Source organism: Frankliniella occidentalis, unplaced genomic scaffold (genome assembly GCF_000697945.3).
Source record: "Frankliniella occidentalis isolate FOCC.00 unplaced genomic scaffold, Focc_3.1 Scaffold84, whole genome shotgun sequence".
Lineage (NCBI taxonomy): Eukaryota > Metazoa > Arthropoda > Insecta > Thysanoptera > Thripidae > Frankliniella > Frankliniella occidentalis.
The window spans coordinates 137014-156500 of NW_026267213.1; the positions used below are offsets into that span (position 1 = coordinate 137014).

General features: G+C 43.8%; 1 protein-coding gene across 2 annotated transcripts in view; it reads left to right on the forward strand.

Annotated features, from left to right (window-relative positions):
- LOC127749727 (uncharacterized) overlaps positions 1 to 19487 on the forward strand; it is a 128375-nt gene that overhangs the window by 82029 nt on the left and 26859 nt on the right. For both annotated transcript variants that reach the window (XM_052269125.1, XM_052269126.1), the window contains exon 5: positions 886 to 1035. In XM_052269125.1, the coding sequence (XP_052125085.1) occupies positions 886 to 1035 (150 nt within the window). The remainder of the gene's footprint in view (positions 1 to 885; positions 1036 to 19487) is intronic.

Sequence of the window (19487 nt, forward strand, 5' to 3'; positions counted from 1 at the left end):
TGCGCACAACTGGACAGACCCTCGATCTACGCACTTTGCTCCTACGCGAACCACTGAGTATAGTCAGCAAACGGTAACAGCCGATTTGCCTGTAGCTCTTGTGAACTTTAGCTCTTGTGGACTCTAGCTCTTGCGACGCCTAGCTCTTGTGAACTCTAGCTCTAGCGACGCCTAGCTCTTGTGGATCCTAGCTGTTGCGGCTCTAGCTCTTGTGAATCCTAGCTCCTGTGAACCGCCCCGAGCGTACATATAGCTAGTTCTACTGTTAGTTGGCTGAGTGATTAGCGAAGCCCATAACTCCACTGACCGAAAAAGTTTCATTCTGTTTGAGTGTTTGTCTGTCTGTATGCACGATAATAAGATAAGAAAGTATTAAGCTAGCGATCTGAAATTTTTAGGGTAGTTTTGTATCACAAAAAGACAAATTGAGTTCGAAGATGAGCATTCTAGCTCATAAATTGACCTTCAAAAAATCAAAAACCACAGGCCGCAAAATGTATTTTTTATCGAATATTTTTTTATGGGTTTCTATGGGGTAAGTCGTAAAAATAAAACCCTACAGGAAAACGAAATTCATTGTTATTTTCCCTAAGGGATTTAAAACTGCGAGACAGACACCAGGTCGTTTACATAAACCTGCTAGATAGTTTTTTTTTTAAGCAGGAGGGCTGGCTAAAAAACGACCATAGGGGTTAACTAGTGACATTATTTCTCTTCCTTAATTAAATCAAAGAGCAAATTGTAAGATTGCGACTTGGTTGGTAAGTTCTTAAGAGCTTCTTCAGATCTGCAAATACGTCACTTTGTAGTATTTGTTGATCAAAATACATGTACATGCGAATTCGATATTTGCAATTCTCTTTTAGTGCTTGATGTTTGTGACAGGCATTTGGCTTACTGAAGACGCCGTTTGAGGTTGCGAGCCTGGCATGCTGCATGACCTCCTTGTACACCGTCCTGTTTGCTGAGCTTGCCATCCACAACACCACAGCCACGCTCATGGAACAACTTGGGCGACGTTTGGCATACTACCGAGTGAGTGCTAGCTGGAGAGGAACTTCAACATGTCTGCTGAGCATCAACTATAAATAACACCCAGAAAGGCGTGGGTTGATTCTCAGCAAACGGCCTACTGTAGCAATTCATTTAAAAAAAAAAAAAAAATTAGTGGAGCGATGAGCGGAGCCTATTACTCCAGTTATGATAAAAAAGTTTCGCGTCTGTCTGAGTGTCAATTTGTCATCACGATAACTCGAAAACAGGTTGAGCTAAGTACGTGAAGAGGCAATTGTAGCCCATATTTTTTTGCTATGAAAGTTATACTCATACGCTAAATTTTGGTCATATCTGATCGAAGGGTAGAACACACAATGTTTTTGTTTTAGAATCCGTTTTTACTCTTCTTTCAAATGATGATGTCAGATATTTACACACTGGAAAGATTGATACAGTAATCTCTATAGCACCTTTTAAAGCCGGAATTTTTGTCTTAAAACTTAAGAATTTATATCTCTGACAGGTTTGAGCTACAGAGCCCGTGGAGCCCGGATTTGGTTGGGTTATGGCTGAGCGATTGGCGAAGCCTCTTATAGTTCCTAGTTTCCCGGGAATTTTGTGACAGGGAATATTCCGGGGAATTTCATGTGGGAGATAGGGAAAATAGAAAAAATAAGAGGAGAGGGCAAAATCCTCGTCAGTGCTGCCGCTGCTAGTTCATTCAAAACGACGCTTTCACTGGCGACGTAGTTTGGTCACTCGTCAACCAATACACTGTGAGGCCGAAAGGTAAGAATAGTGTCCGTCTGGAAGTGGGGACAGTTTGTCGCTCTGCCCAGGGTGATTTTTCTTTCGCATCTCCCTGAACCGAGCGACGAAAGTATCTCGCAGCGGGGCGATGGCGGGCACCGCGCGCACGGACAGTCCCTTCGCCCGCACAGAGGTAAGATTTCTTCGGCCATCCGGGGCGTGGGCGGGCACCGCGCGCACGGTCAGTCCCTCCGCCCACACAGAGGTAAGATTTCTTCGGCTACCCGGGGTGAGGGTGGGCAAAAATTAAAAAATCATTTGTTTGGGAGGGTGTGCTCCGGTGTTCGCATCGAGGCGATCGCCACTTTGCTATTTCGGATACCTACTGTCATCCGAGTTGGTAACGCCTTTAGACTAACATCATGGCTTGTGCGGCTACTACGCGCCTACCGCTGCCAGCGCCGGGAACCGAACCCGGCGCTGCCAACTCAGCGTCCTCGCCTCGTTCGCAACCAACTGAGCCATTGAGCCCGACGCAGGGGCGAGTCCGGACGACGAAACACTTTATTCCAGCCTTTGTCTCGCCGGCCCGACGACACCGCCGGGCACGCCGCTTGCCCTCCCCCTCCTCTTCCTCCGTCCCTCTCCCTCCGGAGAGGGCGGGTGCGGGAGAGGGGGAAGAGGTTTCTACCGTGTTTCCAAAAACAGCGCATGAAGAGCAGTTTTGGCTCGCAGAGGTGGCGAATAGAAGTAGGCCTTACGGCAACTAAAATTTCCCAACCCACGGCCGCAAGAGTCACCACCACAGAGGAAAGATTTTTCACGCCCGTGCGGGGTGAAGCGCATTGGGAAGTTTTGCCACGCCGATGCGGCGAATAGCGTTTGACGCCAGCGCGGCGAGAAAAGTCTCCTCTGAGCGAGGGTAAGAATTCTTACCCTCAACACAGGAGACGCGACGGCACATCACCCTGGGCAGGGCGACAAATCGTTTGTTGCCGCGCGTGAGGTGATTGTCGAAAATTGTCACCCTCGGCAGGTCAATTAATATCTGCGCAAAAGTTACCTCTCGGCTTTACAGTGTAGAGCTACTGCACCCGAGACCGCACCTCAATCTCAAAGCACTTTTGATTTTTGCGTTAGTTAACTATTAACATAAACTTGTGAAATCGTATAAACAAGAAACAAAAACCAAAAACCTCGATAAGGAAGCTGAGAGAGCACTTGTACACCAGCGAGTCGCAGGGGCGCAAGCTACAAGTAACTGCTTGATTGCCAAGCAAAGGTGGTAATTTCCAAGCACTTTTTCCTTGAAACGTACCACTTTCGTTTGAAAACCAAGCTGTCACTTTTAGCGTGGGTGTATTAGGGTGTTCCATTTCAAAATGCGCAGTTTAAATGAAAATATCAGTTCATGAGTTAACAAAGACATCCACGCGGAAGTGCCTGTGAAACTATTATAGACCAGAGAGCCTTGGGTACCCGAAACCGAGCATGATTTAGCGATTTAAGTGCGTATTAATGCACTCAAGCCGTATGAGAAAATGAAAATCTTTAAGAGGGGCGCGAATGGTCTAATTTAAATTTTGGCTGAGTCAGAAGTTTAATGCGCCAGGCACGGCTTTCGATGTGGGTGATCTGTAAAATGGGCCCGTAACTCAATTAAAATAAACTTAGAGTGCGTAAAGAGTAAATCTGTTAAAAATACGGGAATATTCCATTTGGGGGCAGTGGAATTCTATGGAATGTTCCAAAACTCCCAATGAAATATTCCCAATGTAATATTCCCTATGGAATATTCCCTATGGAATATTCCATAGGGAATATTCCAGCCCTCGGAACTATGCAAGTTATTACTTCAACTCTTAAAATAACGTAAGGGGCAGTTAACTAATAAGTTACGGATCTCCTGGTTTGTAAAGTACTAAGTGTTAAAATCCCATGTACCTATGAATAGCGATATTTCACCGATATTTCTTAGCGCTGCCAACATAGAAATATCAGCTCGATAACGACGAATTTTCTCATCAAAACACCAGGAAATAGCGTTGGAAAAATTGGCGGACATTCGGCGGACATCGGGGTATTATTGCATGTCATAAAATGCTGAAAAACTCCACAAAAACTCCGCCAAACAATCCCCACATAACGACGAAGTCGCGCTGGCCCCTCTGCAGCGTTGCCACATTCCCTCTGACCAATAGGCGCGCGTCAAACAATGACATCATGACTTTGGCGGCCCGTTTAAATGGGTGCAGTTTAGGGCCTTTTAGGGTCAGCCCGCAAGTAGTTTTTAGCCCGCCTTTCTGCTTTGAAAAAGCTATCCAGCGGGCTTATGCAAACGACCTCGTGTATGTCTGTGTGTCTGTCTGTGTGTCTGTGTGTCTGTCTGTCTGTCTGTTCCACTAGAAGGAGATGTGCTACAGATTTCAAATTTTCAGGGTATCTTAAGGTTCACTCCTAGAAAACGAAACGCCTACGGCAAATCCTGGCAACCAACCCTAAGGGTCTGAAAGGGGGTATCAAAGAAAAGGGGGTAGGTCAAAAGACTCAGAAAAAAAATATTTTCTTTAAGAGCTCCTAAGGGGTAACTCGTCAAAGTAGAGTCCTACGGAACTTTCGGGCCTGCTTGTTACACTTAGTCATTATTTTTGCTTCGGCCGGCTGTGGAGGGCGGGAGGGATTAAGCAGAACAGGGGGTTTTGTTCATGGAAATTTATTGCTTGTATCCAGCACCGCAAAGCAAAAGAAAAAAAATATACATCTCTCAATGAGTGACAAATTATAAAAATGTAAGTACTTAAAATTAATAAACTTAAGAGTACAAATAAAGCATTCCGGTAAAGCTAAAATGCGCAAGGATGCGAGGAACAAGAAAACGGAAGTCGCCGCGCTCAAGAATGGTGATTTCCGTTTTCTTTCTTCACCGCATTCTTCTGCATTTCAGCTTTACCAGAATGCTTTATTGCATAACAATTAACATTAAAATTATGATACCCAAGTTGTACTTCGGCCATGCTGAGGCCATTAGTCATATCACAATCTGCGTAAAAAGTAGTTTGCTGGTTATGCGATGGAATGTCCAGGTATGAGTTGATGGGTGATATTGATCGAGGTGAGGGTGAAAGAGTGACGGTGGGTGAGAGAGGAGATAATGATTGATGTATTTTTTTGCTTTGTGAAATTGAATAGGCATGATCACGGGCTGGATGTGGGTGGGAAGGGGCAGAAATGAAACCAGAGAACGACGTAAGAGGGGTGTTCCGGGTGGAGGTGGTCAATGGGGTAAGTCGTATATCGCTTATTTTCGATTCTTGGGTTGTAATAGCGTTTTCCAGGCGCCATTTTGGATGAAAACTCCTGGAAACATTTTTAAAGTTTTTTTCTTCAACGTTTTCATAACCCTACCTTGCCTGTTATTCTGACCTGCAATAAGAGGTGGTTTTGAAAACAACAATTTTGGACGTATTTTTTTCTTGACTAAACACGCAATTTTACGGACCTCTGGGTGAAAATTTTAAGGATAAGGGTCTATCTCAGCCGGTTTTCGAGCCACAAATTATTATTGGAAGGGAAAAGGTTGCTTATTTACAGCAATATAAAAACAATTCATATCATGCAAACTGGCAGAGATAGAGCCTTCTCCTTAAAATTTTCACCCAGAGGGCCGTAAAATTGCGTGTTTAGTCAAGAAAAAAATACGCCCAAAATTAAAGTTTTCAAAACCACCTCTTATGGCAGGCCAGAATAACAGGCAAGGTAGGGTTACGAAAACGGTAAAGGAAAAAAACTTAAAAAATGTTTCCAGGAGTTTTCATCCAAAATGGCGCCTAGAAAACACTATTACAACCCAAGAATCGAAAATAAGCGATATACGACTTACCCTAGTGGTCAAGGTGGTGGTGGCGATGGTGCTGCCACCCCTCAGCGCCGTCAAGGACCGAAAACCACCCCTTATTTGCGACCGACGAAATTACCTGTTGCTTTCTCGACCAATTTCGGAGGCACTGCCACGGTGTCGCCCTTTCCGCTTCGGCTGAGCCCGTCCCTCACGTCAGCAACATATCTTGCGCGTTATTTATAGTTTGAGGACCCGCCGTAAAAGGGATGCCGGCCTGGGGGCGCAACGCCACCGCAGCACCGCCACCTTCCCCTGGTCCGCATACACCTCCGCATCTTCATTACCACTGAGCCAACATAAGCGCGTAAGTCCACCAACCCTAATTTTACATGAGACAATAAAAACATTCCAGATTGAAGATCTGTAGTGGTAACCAAATCTGCTTGGCACACATAGGAAGTAAAAATTATCAGCAAACAAATGGTATCAAAATATTTCTGTAAAACTTAATAAGAGACACTATAAAAGCACTAGTTTATGGCAAAAACAACGAAAGTCCACATGAGAGCAGTGTAAAACAGCGAATGTCCATGGTTCAGCAAAGCAAAACAGCGAAAGTCCAGGTAAGGGCTGACATAACAGCGAAAGTCCACAGGCTTTTGGACTTTCGCTGTTAAGTTAGCCCACACCAGGACTTTCGTTCCTTTGTTAGCTCACTCATGGACATTTGCTCTTTTAAAGGACTTAACCGTGGACTGCTATTTTCTATTTAAAAACTTCAGTATAAACATTCCTGTGTATTGTTTTCCATATCTGAACTGGAGTATTATACACTAAAATGTTGACTTTAATCTTTTGACGGGACAAAAAATGAAAATGCTCTCAAAAATACTCACAAAATACCACAGAAATAAACACAATTTAACTTACTTCTTTTTAACCAGCACAATTATGAGGCATGCCAGGTCAACCAAAAATGTCACCAGAATAACATTATCATCACTGGTGGTAATTTTAAACCAGGAATAACCAAGTAAGGTTCAGATCAGAAGTTCAGAAATCAAGTATAAACAATTCTCAGACATATATGGCTTGGCTTGGGTCCACTAAACACGATTAACTGGAGACTAGTAAATATGCATCAAAGACAGGTGTATTTGTACACAAGAACAGCTGACTGTTGACAGTGAAGTCAACTTTACAACATCATTACCCTATATTATGGTGGATTTAGGCTCGTCTGACCCGTGTCCTCACGAAGCGGCGGCCTCGGGGCCCGCCCGCCCGCCGCCCCGCCGGACCCGTCCGAGCCGTACCGCCCGAGCTGTCAGCCGCGCCAAGCAGGGATCCGCCCGAGGTGGCAGCCGGGTTCCGCCGCGCCATCCCCGCGCGGCGCCCGCCGCGATCCGAGTGAGGGGTGTAATAATGAAGGTCATATGATATGAGCGCGAGTTGAAGCCACAAGTGCGGACATGTACAACACCCACTCCAGCGAATACGAATTTGAATTTTGGTGGCGCGCTCGACGCGCCCTCTACCGGCCGGTTGTGTAGAAAAGCGGCCGCCAATCAGTTTAAACCTTTTCGTCTAACCGTCACTAGAGGGGTAGGGGGTGGTAGCGGCGGCGCTACCGCCCGCACGCCGCCCGCCCCGGGCCCGGAGCGTCAGTGCCCATTTTGACTATCATAATGGAGCAACTTCGCGACGATCTCGCCATGTCTTCTTCTTCCAGTTGTGGTGATGGTCTCTCGCTGCATGGCCAGGCTTTAGTCCAAGAATTGAACGTAAGCAGGGTGTCATGTGAAAGAGTTCGCCGTGAAGTGTCGCGATTCGAAATCTACAACGGTGAGTCTGCGATTTTACATTCAAGCACGTTTGTGTGAGCTGTTTTCCTTGAGCCTGCACTGTCTAGCTTCCAAAACTGTGATTAGTGTAACGCAGTAACTTATCCTGTTAAGTCCTAGTGCTGTGTAAGATATGCGAGTGCCTCTTAACCTCTCGAGCCCCTTTGCGCACGCTGTTATTATGCTTGCCACCGTCTTGGCTTAGTATTAAGTGCTTGCACGCTATTGATAATTCTTCGTTGCCGGTGTGAGAGTGATAACGTACCGCCTCTCGCCGCGCGCGCGGGCTTTCTGTTTTTCTTGTTTTCCCGCCGCTAGGCTGCCCCGGGCCCGGGCCCGCTCGCGGGCATTGTGTGAGGTTGGGGCAGGCCGGTGGGCTTACGTGAGTGTGAAATTTCATGAAATTTGAGTGCTGATTGTGATTTTGTCATTCCCTGACCCAGTCGACGTGTCTGGACCTGTAGCGTCGTTCGAGGGCGAGGGGGCTCGGGAGGGGGAGGGGGGACGCGTCTTCCGAGAAGACGCTTGGCTCGCGTTATGCCACCGCCGCCGTAGCGGCCGGCTAGAGTAAAGATGTTCACTTGAGGGATCACCAGCCGTGCAAGTTTGATGTCCATGCAAATCTCGCGTTTCAATGAACTTAGCTCGTTCAATCCTGTTATTGGCGCCACGCCGCCGCCGGCCGGCCGGCTGGCTGCCGAAAGTTCGGTGCGACTCCCTCGTAGCGAAGCACATCGTGTCGCCGGCCGGCCGGCAGCGCGCGCACACGAGAGAGTCCTGGCGCAGCTCATTATGAGCACCGCGATGAATCCCCTCGCGCACGTGTGTGTGTGTGTGTGTGTGTGTGTGTGTGTGTGTGTGTGTGCACACGTTTGCATGGTCACGGCTTGCAGCGCGCCCCGCGCTGCTTTGGGGCGTGCAGCTCTGTTGGATACTTGTGATTCCGTCTTTTACAGTCCCTGTCGATGTCTTGGCAGGCGCCCGGAGGGGTGTCCACCCCGGCCCAACCCCGCCCGCCCTTGCGCCCAGGCGTGTCGCCCAGGGCACCGCACCCTAGCCGGCAAGTGGGCGATGAAACAGCGGACGACAACGCCTTAGACGAGGTAAGTCTAGTTGCTGCTGGCGCTGCTGCGAGGGCCGATGCTACAGCCGGTGACATGTCGTGACCTTTGTGTTCTTCTTTCTGCAGTTCCCTGTGCCCCCGCCCTTGGCCCCCGAGGAGCAGGCCGCCGAGCCCAAGCCCGTCATGACCGCCGTGCCGCAGGACCAGGCACACCAAGCCGCGGCCCTGCTTGAAAAAACCATATACGGATTATCCGTTGTAGGTAAATTCGGACCCTTAACGGACAATCCGTATACGGATCCGTAGGGATTCGTGGGGGTAGGGTCGGTACGGATTGGTACGGACTGGTAGGTCAGGTAGGGTTATGTAGTGAAAACTAGGGCCAAAATGCCCCTTTTTTCACTACAAAACCTGTAAAACTGTACATGCACAAAGTCAGATATAAAAAACAAGAATAAGGAAAAAATTGCTATTGCAATTTAATACAAAATAGAGGTCAGATCACATTTAAAAAATATACATTTTTAAAAAGATTTAAACAAATTACAGCTACTTATATGAACAAAATATTTTACAAACAAACACATTTCAACAAAAATAAATCATCTTTACAAATAAAACTAATCAAATAATAAGAATTATGGAGCACCATGTCACTTAGGCCTACAAGTTTTAATTTTATTTCTAATGTGTTCCGTTCGCTTCGCTAGTCTTTTCTTGAGGTCTTCTGGCGTAGGGTTCTCTGATTCCACCTTCAGCTTGTACCACTCTGAAAAAAGCAGAACGAATTAATAATTGTTATCAGCAGTTTAAAATATTTACGAAATGTAACATGCTAGATAACTTACTTGCTACTTGCTCTGCTTTGTATGGAGTAATAGGTGGTTTTGCTGATGCTCCTGGGAAGCGGGGGCTAGCAGTTCCAGAATTACTCCTATTCGCCAAGGTGCTAAGTTGATTCGGATACAGTTTTTCCAGCATATCTCTGACAAACATTGAATCACCTTTCGCTCCCTTGTGCTCGGACATTAAGTTTTGACAAACCTCATCCGTCAAAATTATCTGTTCCTGAAATTTGACAGGAAAGAAATAGTAATAATTAGAGGTGCTGTAAATTGCATTAATTTAGCCTTATAAGCTGGCTTGTAACATAGATGTGTGAAAAAACTTGTCTGGAAAAAGATATATACAAGGTGCAGTTCAAGAGGAAAGTTTTCTTAAGGGGGGTTTAAAGTCTTTAAACTGATTTTTTGCTAATAAATGGATATTTGTAGTTTTTGGCCCCTTATAGATGGCCATGGTCAAACTGGGGGTGGAACTTTCATTTCCTATTAGACACTGAACTGAGAAACAACAATAGATTGTAGGTATGGAGGTATCTTTTTGGTCCCAGACACTGAAGCGCAGAGAAAACTTGATTGTTTTACTTCAAAGTTTGCACGCATGATTCCTCCAGCAATATTGGGTTTAAAATTCTCCCATAAGGTTTTCCTGAATCAGAATCAAAAGGACTACAAATTGACACAGGGGTTTTGATATACTATGTAAAACAAAGATTTTTGATAACCATATGACCTCTAATTTTCCTAAAAAAAATCATGATCTTTTTTTCTTAAAAAATGAGATAGAAAATCTTTGTTTTGCATAGTATATCAAAACCCCTGAGTCAATTTGTAGTCTTTTTGATTCTGATTCAGGAAAACCTTATGGGAGAATTTTAAACCCAATATTGCTGGAGGAATCATGTGCGTAAACTTTTAAGTAAAACAATCAAGTTTTCTCTGCGCTTCAGTTTAAGAGGAAAGTTATTCTTTAAAATTAGTATTAGCTATATTGTACGCACCGAGCCTCCCTGATCTGGCCTCACAACAGAGTGCACAATAGGGACCTCCTGTGGACCATTCTCCGCATCTTCCACTTCCTCGACCTAAAATTAATATTAGAAATAAATTAAGGAAGAAATAGAAAATGCATGTGTGTATTTAAACTAAACTAGCATGTGAGCTTACATAATTTTCTCTAATATCATCCGGAAAGCTATCTGTACCATTAGCTAGGGTTGATGGACTACCTATAATCTGCAAGCATAACATACATAAGCATCAAGGTCAGTATACTAATAACAGTTTCTAATAGTACCTTTCTTAAATGAAATAAAACTTACAGAGATTGGTATCTGATCCAAAAAATTCACACTAGATGCCTGAAACAAATAATTAAAATAAAATACAGGCTTGGCTTCAAAAATATATGTTGCTAGAGTTGGCATATGTGCCTTTCCCTTTTACGAGGAGCTTTAACTTAGTAGATACCTGTGGTGTACTTGACATTAGGCTTCTCCTCTCGGTGACTGGAGATAAGAGGGTGCTGCCTGGTCCCACCTCCATCTATCGACAAAAGAACAGATAGGTATAAGTGCACATTTGCATAACAACATTTAAGAAATAACATGGCAGCATGGTAGCTGGTAAAGATAAAGTCAGTACAGGTATATAAATCTATAGATTGCGTGTAGGTGTATAACTCACGAGAAACTGTTGGGCATTGCTTCCTTTCGCTGCAACTCTCAACTCTGCATTCTCTTTCGTAAGCTGCACAATCTCATTTTGCCGTTTCAAAAGTTCATCCTGGAGATCAATTATCTTCAGCATCATAGCATTATTATCCTGGCGATCCTGCAATAGAAAAAAAATCGTTACTCACTGAAGTAGTTATTGATAAACATGCAACGAATATCAGCAATAAATAGTATTTTACCAAACAGCATCTAGCAGGCATTGGAGTTGACTGTGCGATAGAGGATGAGCGTGGCATACCTTTCTGAATACACATATCCAACGATGAGACCTGGATGTAGAGACCCATTAGATTCACCCGCAGAATAATAATAATAAAAATTTGAAGACCACAATATTGGAACTAGAACATACCTCTGGTGTTTGTAAATCTTTCAAGCCCTGGGTAATTGAGTCCCTCTGTGCAGCTCTCTTGCCTGTAGACTGGAAGAAAAGCAAAGGACACTTCAGTATTACACCCATAAGGTACTTCTACAATATCTTAACAATGATTCAAGCGACTTTGCAGTCTTTCTGGCTACTAATCTCAGAACAAAAGGCAACGCTGTGTGCGAAAACATTTAATTTGAAAGATGTAAGATGGAAACTATTAAATCAAGTCCACAAAACATTACTTATTTTGATTTTCATTTCACGGTAAAGGCCCTTCAGAATGTAATTGATTTACTCATGACAAACATTACGCTCGTGTCAACAAAATTGAATTTTGATACATGGTGGGGACATGATTCAGTAGTTCAATACATCTGATTTCTAAAGCACATGGTCCCCCAAAACGACTTGCCTTATTATAAAAGATTATTAGCTAGAAAGTCAAGTAGGTATCAAGATGTTGTAGTAGACCCAGTAGAACCAGCAGAGTAACCCTGATCTTAACAACTTACCGCTCTACCTGAGGTATTTCTACTAGATTTTTTCTTGTTAGAAGTAGTAAGCACTGGACCTGCAATTCTGTGTCCGTCAACAATATCCTTGAGAGTTTCCAAAGAATCTGGTAATACGAGAGGCATATGTAAGTGATGATGCAGCATGAGGTTAGGCCTCTGCAGAAATGCATTTCCAAGTTTTTGAAGCGTAGGACTCACCTCTAATTATGAGAATTAAAACTTTGTAATAGCCTGGAAATTCTTTTCCTTTCACCGCCTCAATCTTCTGCGGATTTCTCTTTTCTCTGGCTTTAAATTTATCTGGAGTATCCCCCTCGTTGGGGCTCCAAAAAGCCCACCCCATCGAATTCTCCTCCAGCTCCAACTTTTTGTGGTCTAGGATAAAATTTTCTGGCACAGAACTCCTATCATCACCAAGAATAAATTTAACCCACAACCACTTCATGATACCAAAGTTTTCAAGACGGGAAAAGAACAAACAACAAAAAGCCAGCACACGACGGGATGCACACTCTCCACCAAGTCTCCACGAGAAAGAAAGTGTAAACAAAACTTCGAAAACTCTCGACTCGCGGGAGTGCAGAGGCTCACGGGAGGAGAAACCCGCAAGAAAAGTACAGTAACGCAAATCCATGCTTTTTAAAGGCAAATTTTTAGTCAATACGTTGAGTTGTAGGTAAATAGATAATCTTTTGACATTAATACTTTTTTTTCAGTTAGTTATAACTGCACGGGAAAAGTATCTAACCGTATCTCCAATATTACAGATGTGTTGACGTATGTCTGCTGGCCTCCATATTGAAGAAGAAGAAAAAGAACTCGTCGGTAAACAGATCAGCTGTTTTGGAGATGGTTCCTCCCAGAGAGAAAAGTGCGTTATTAGTCGAGTTATTCTTACAAAAATAGCATGCAGACGCGATTTCATTGTGATTTACGTGCATGACTTTGACTTTTGCATTGCTACACTGTGTTTGCGTCCTCACACGTTATTAGAAGACTGTTTGCAAAGTGGTGGTGCCGGCTAGACTGTTGACGAAGACGTTTGCTTTGCATGTTTTCCTCACAGTTTTCATTCAGTGTTTAGTTCCTACTACCAGCACTTTGTGTTTTTTGTTACAGAGTGACATTATCAAATAATATGGAGCCCGCAAATAGGCGAGATCGTGGTCGAGCCCGGCCTCGATATGGGCCCTACAAACGTTATGCGGAACGGGGCGGAATTCCCAAGTCAACTTACTACGACATTCAGCGGAGAAATAGAAATAGAAATGATATGCTGCAAGAAGCAAACGTCCATGGAAATGTAATGCCGAACGTTAATGATGGCCCTGTAGATGCTGCTTTCGCGCGAGGCCATCAAAACATTCAGGTATTGACCCCTAACCTTTCTTTGGCTTGTAAGTTGTTGTTTCATATGTCCATTAAATAACTGTTTAATTTTTCTCCCTAGGTTAACATGCCCTATGCAGGTGATGAGGCGTTATTTCAGGTATTGTTTTTATGCTGTTCGAGTATGTCAGTGAAACTTGTGAACTGTGACATATCAAGTGTGTGTAAAATTGTTCCAGGATAATGAACGCCCAGTTGAAATGAGGTTGGATGACAATCATGACAATGGCAATGACGAATTGTTTGCCAATGAATTTGTCAATAGGGAAGAGGTAACTTTTGTTCTTGTTTGGCTTAAATCGAAGTGAGATCACTTTATTACTGCTGCTGATTAATTTTACTGCTTTCAGGTTCATGAGATTGATGCGGTCGAGGAAGCTCCTGTTCTGACTGTCCCTCCTAAAAATATAGAGATAGATGAGAATTTAGTTCAGAATGTCACAGAAAATTTAGGAACAACTAAATTTGAAGTCCTTCTTATGGTGCTTTCATTTGCATTGAGACATGGTTTGACCTCTGTTGCCATAACAGATTTGCTGAAAATGATTAATGTTATCCTAGGCAGCAATAATGACGGTATTCTCCCAACTTCACGGTACATGTTCAAGAAAATATTCTCTAGTGATATGGAGTTTAAGTTTCACATGTATTGCCCGGATTGCATGATTTATATCGGGGAAATTACGCAAGAATTGAAAGAGAGAAAAACTGCACCATGTCGAAGATGTGCAAAAGAGGTTAAAGTTCCTGGAATGCAGTCAAAAGATTTTTTTGCCACTTTACCAGTAGGGAGTCAAATTGCTGACTTTCTTGAAGGTATGGATGATGTTGCTGATCAGCTTAATTACAGGTGGGAGCGGGAACCATCTGAAAACATAAGAGATATTTATGATGGAGAGATCTATAAAAATTTAATGAAGGATGGAAAATTTTTGTCTAGGCGATACAATTTGAGTTTAACTTTTAGTACTGATGGGGCTACTGTTTTTAATAGTGGATGTACATCAATGTGGCCAATCTTCTTTAGACTAAACGAATTGAAGCCTGACATCCGCTTTAAAGACTCGAATTGCATGTTAGCTGGGCTGTGGTTTGGTAAGAAGGAGCCTCCAATGGGCATGTATTTAAGGTCCTTTTTGCAGGAATGCCAAAATCTCTATGATCATGGCATTACTTGGAGAGCTCGTCAAGGGGAAATAATCAAAAGTAAAATCATTACCCTTAATTGTGTGTTGGATTCTGGGGCCAAGTACATGCTTCAGGCTACTAAAAAGTTTAATGGGTATCAGTCGTGCCCTTATTGTGACCACCCTGGAGTTACGTATAATGGTAACTTGGTATGTAAGTGGCCTATGAACGAACATCGAGTTAGGTTTGAGGACAAGGGATTTTCCTATTCAATTGAGAAGTATGATAGAATTCAAGATGAAATTGTTCAACATAATGTTTATGACAGAAACAATGAGGAAATGAGAAGGGACATGGCAGTGGCTGAAACGAGGAGAAGGGAAGATCCTTCTTTTCAGGGATATAGAGGGTTTAGGTGTGAAAGTGCTATGTGCTACCTACCATTCTTTGATGTCTGTTTAGGTTTCCAAATTGACTATATGCATAATTCTCTGCTTGGTAACTGTGACCACCTGGCCAAATTGTGGTTTGATTCCCACAATAAGGATGAACCGTTTTACCTTGGACTCAAGCTAGCTCAAATTGATCAGAGACTTTTAGCACTCACCCCTCCTACATGCATCTCGAGGCGCACTCGAACAATCAGACAATGGAAAGACTGGCATGCCAATGAGTGGCGTTCATGGTTGCTCTATTACAGCCTACCCTGTCTTAAAGGCATCCTGCCTACGGTTTACTACAAGCATCATTGTGTTTTAGTTTCTGCAATTCACATGCTTCTTAAGGATGACATTACTCCAGAGGCCTTGGATACAGCTGCTGAGTACCTTGCTGACTATGTCAATGAATTTCAGGTTTTATATGGAGAGGAAGAAATGTTCTTCAATGTGCATCTTCTTCTCCATTTAGCAAAGTCAGTTTTGCATTGGGGTCCTCTTTGGTGTTACGGCATGTTTTCATTTGAAAATTCTAACAAAAGTGTGCTTCAGTTGGTAAAAGGCTCAACTGGTGTGGCTTCACAGATAGTCTCAAAGTATTCTATCAGTAAGTTTTTGCCACACCTCTTAGAAGTGTACCAGGTAAGTGATGAAGTTGCAACCTATTGTGGGGACCTCATGTGCTACAAGAGAGTTCGTGACACTGTAGTTTCTGGAGGTGTTACTCTGTTTGGTCGACCACGAGTCCAACAGTTAACAAATGAGGAAAGGTGTGCATTTCGTGCCAGTGGTATAGAGCTCACGGACCAATTTTATGGCTATATGATACAGAACGCCATCAAGTTTTCTTGCACAATGTACAATAGAGGAGGACAGCGTTCTGATAATACTATTGCTTGTCTTAGTGATGGAACTTATGTTAAAATTATTCGTATAATACTGCAGGTAACTAATGGGGAAGTATTCCTTTTGGTGAAATCTGAAAGTTACGTAAAATACTTACATGGACCAGGATTGCAAGACCACCCATATCTTCCTTAAATCTATCAGTTAGCAGTTTGATCAAAGCAGCCACTTCTATTTTATGCTTTTCATTTTCATCTTCAAGTTCAGTTCTTTTGGCAAGGTGCTTCTTGACTTTCTTGGTGCTGGTCGTATTAGTTTCAATCAAAACTTTCAGAATATTTTCAATCTCTTTTGTAAGAAAAGTACCGAGTTTTTCTTCAAAAGCAATACCAGTCAGGGACCAGTAACATAACAAATTAAAAGTTATTTTCTCGGAGTTTTCCGTTACGTTACCGCACCGGTAACTTAATTGAACATGTAGTGAGTTCCATGATACGTAACAGTAACCGAATAAAGTTACATTTTGTACAGTTCCATTTTTTGTAACGTTAGAAAATACGATCCAGACCGTGCGTCTGAGTTATTATGTTCGTTACAAATGTAACGTTACTCAAAATAGTTCCGTTACATTCTAGAGGTACGTTCTGTAACGTTACAGATCTGAACTGTTCCAGAAAAAAACAGATGTACCGTTACGAATAACGGAACAATAACGGCCGCAAACGTTACGTTACAAAAATTTCCCAGTCGGACAAGATTGCAGGTGCCACGTCCACGTCTCCGCGGGCGTCTCGGGTCTCGGGCTCGTTGTCTACCACCACTGCCTCGACCAGGAGCTACACCTACGCCCTCCCGAGAGAAACGGCTGAATGCACCATGGACTTCGCCTGGATTGTGGCTGGCTGCGCAGAGAATCCCCTGGTCTAATCCATAGTGATATGAACTAATCCATACCTTCCAGAGCTCTGCAAAAGTCGCCTCGTCTACCGACCAAGCTCGACCGGGAGGCGGTCGGCACCGACCGCGTTCAGGTGAGAGGTGAGGAGAGGAGCACCCGCTTTGTCTCCCCTCCTCACCTCTCATCTGCACGCGGTCGTTGCCGACCGCCTCCCGGTCGAGCTCGGTCGGTCGACGAGGCGACTTTTGCAGAGCTCTGGTGCCTTCCTCCGCCCGCATCCAGGGCATTCAGTCAAGACCGGAGCAGCTCAAAGAAAGAAACTTAAAAGCATATCGCATACCCGGCGTCGATCCCTCGACTTTGAGGATGGCTGCCCTAGCCGCTCTCCACTGGACTATGGAGCGCATTGCTGGTGGCAACGGGCAGCGCACAGCGCACCGCTGCCGTCCGCTCGCGAATTCCTTCCGGCAAGCGGTGGCCAGCGGCGACTGGCGAGCGAACCAGACTGGTGCGCTGCCCGCACTCTGCAGCGAACTGCTCTGGCTCTGGATGTAAAAAAAAAAAAAAGTGGAGAGCGTCTCGGGCAGCCGCTCCCCAGTCGGGGGTTCAACACCGGGCAGGGGAAATGCTTTTCTTTGAGCTGCTCCGGTCTCGACTGAATTTGCCCTGGATGCGGAGGAAGGCGAAGGCATGGATTTGTTCCTATCACTCCGTGTGGCTCCGGGTCGAGGCAGTGGTAGGTGGTATCGAGCTTGAGGCCCAAGTCGCCCGCGGTGGCGTGGCGGTTGCACAATCGTCGGGGGAAAAGTTTTGTAACGTAACTTTTGCGGCCGTTATTGTTGTGTTATTCGTAACGTTACTTATGTCTTTTCGGGGACAGTTTCAGACCTGTAACGTTACAAATTGTAACAGAGTGGCTTTTACCATTTCGTGTCGGTACGATTCGTAACGTTACATCTCAAAGTTTGTTAAAAGTTCGTTCCATGAAACGTTTCCTTTGGAACCGGTGCGAACAGGTTACAAATTGTAACCAAACCGATGATGGACCAGTTCTGTTACCGTTATTATACCGTAACGACAAAGAGAACGAAACTGATCGGTACACTATGTATTTTGCAACGTAACGCCAAAGTGTAAGTTACTGGTCCCTGGTTTGCAGCAATCAAGTCTTTATTCCAGTGCTCTGGCCGCACCTGCTCATAATGTTGAACGAGTTCTATTAATAATGATCCCAATTGCAATGTCAGCGAAAATTTAAGTGATAGTGATAGTGACCAATCCGGTGATGAGTACTATAGTGATGGCCTTGATTATGACCAAATAGTTGCATATTTTGCTAATTTGTATGCATTATTAGAAGGTGAACACCTTGTGCCAGTTTCAACTATTGCTGTTATTGCAAACCGTCTGGAATTTCTTTCTGAAATCCTGCAGGCCAAAGTTCGGAAAGATTTGAGAAGTCTGTCTGCTATTGGGGTGTAGAAGAAAATATTGCCAACTTACAGTAACTGTTTCATCGATGGACCCTCTCTTCATCACAGCCATAGAGGTGTGACTCTCCTCACAGACCACATGCGGAAAAAATATTTCAAAGTCAATTTTAAGTATGTCGCACCAGTGGAAATAAACTTGAGCATTAATCAAGATGGTACACTGTACAGTATGTGAATGTAAATGAAACCTTGGAAAGTCTTCTCAGTGATCCTTCTATACAGAAAGATGTTGATAAGTCCTTTGAAATAGATCTGTCCAACACTGATGTTATATCTGACTATACATCAGGTAGTGTCTTCCGGAATAGTGACACCCCTTCCAAGAGGATTGACATTTTTATTTTTATTTGATGCCTTTGGTTGCAAAGGACCTTTATCACCGGACAGCACCAAACATAAGGTAAACGGGGCCTACATGACTCTAGGAAATCTGAAACCTTTCAGAAGAGCGTACCTTTGAGCTATTATACTTGTGCTACTGGTGAGGGACTCAACATTAAAACTGTCTGATTTCATGTTTAAGGCCAGTTTTAAAAGAATCATCAAGGACCTCAAGGAGCTGGAGAAGAATAGAGTGAATTATAAAGGAGAAGCACTGCCTGTGAGGCTCCAATTTATAATTGGTGACAACCTTGGTCAACGCAGCATTTCAGGCTTCATTGAATGTTTTTCTGCGGACTACTTCTGCAGGGTTTGTGACATCACCACTATCATGTTTTTAGAAGACCAAGTAAGTGACCGGCCTGTATTTCGTGGTGGAGCATGGAGGACTGAATAATCTGTTTAAGAAGACCTGCGGGTGAAGCGAGACCAAAATCTTGACCATCACAGAGGAGTAAAGAGGAAATCTTCATTTGACAAGCTCCAGCATTTTAAGGTCTTTGGTGAAGAAAGACTTGCACCATGCCTTGCTCATGATGTTTTCCTCGGAGGCGTTGTTGACAAAGACCTTTCAGCCATACTTCATCACTTTGTTGAAAAAGAAAAATGGTTTACCTACGTTGAATTAAATGCACGTCTGAAGAGGTTTCCCTATAAAGAATCAGATAAGCGCAGCAAGCCAGGCTAATTCCTATCATAATCGGGGACACGATAAAAAAATCACAAGTTGTGGCGCCTTTATCTTATATTTAAAAAAAATAATGGAATTGGTATGTGCCCCCGCACTGTCACGAAGGCAGCTAAGCACTGTGAGAGATCTCATAAATAAATATATGGTAGAAAGAAGAGTACTAGGTCACTGCACAACCAAATACCATATGATGACTCATTATCCAGATTTATATGAAAAGTGTGGGCTAGAAAGGATAGCTTAAATGGAGTACGTACTGCAGCGCCCGTG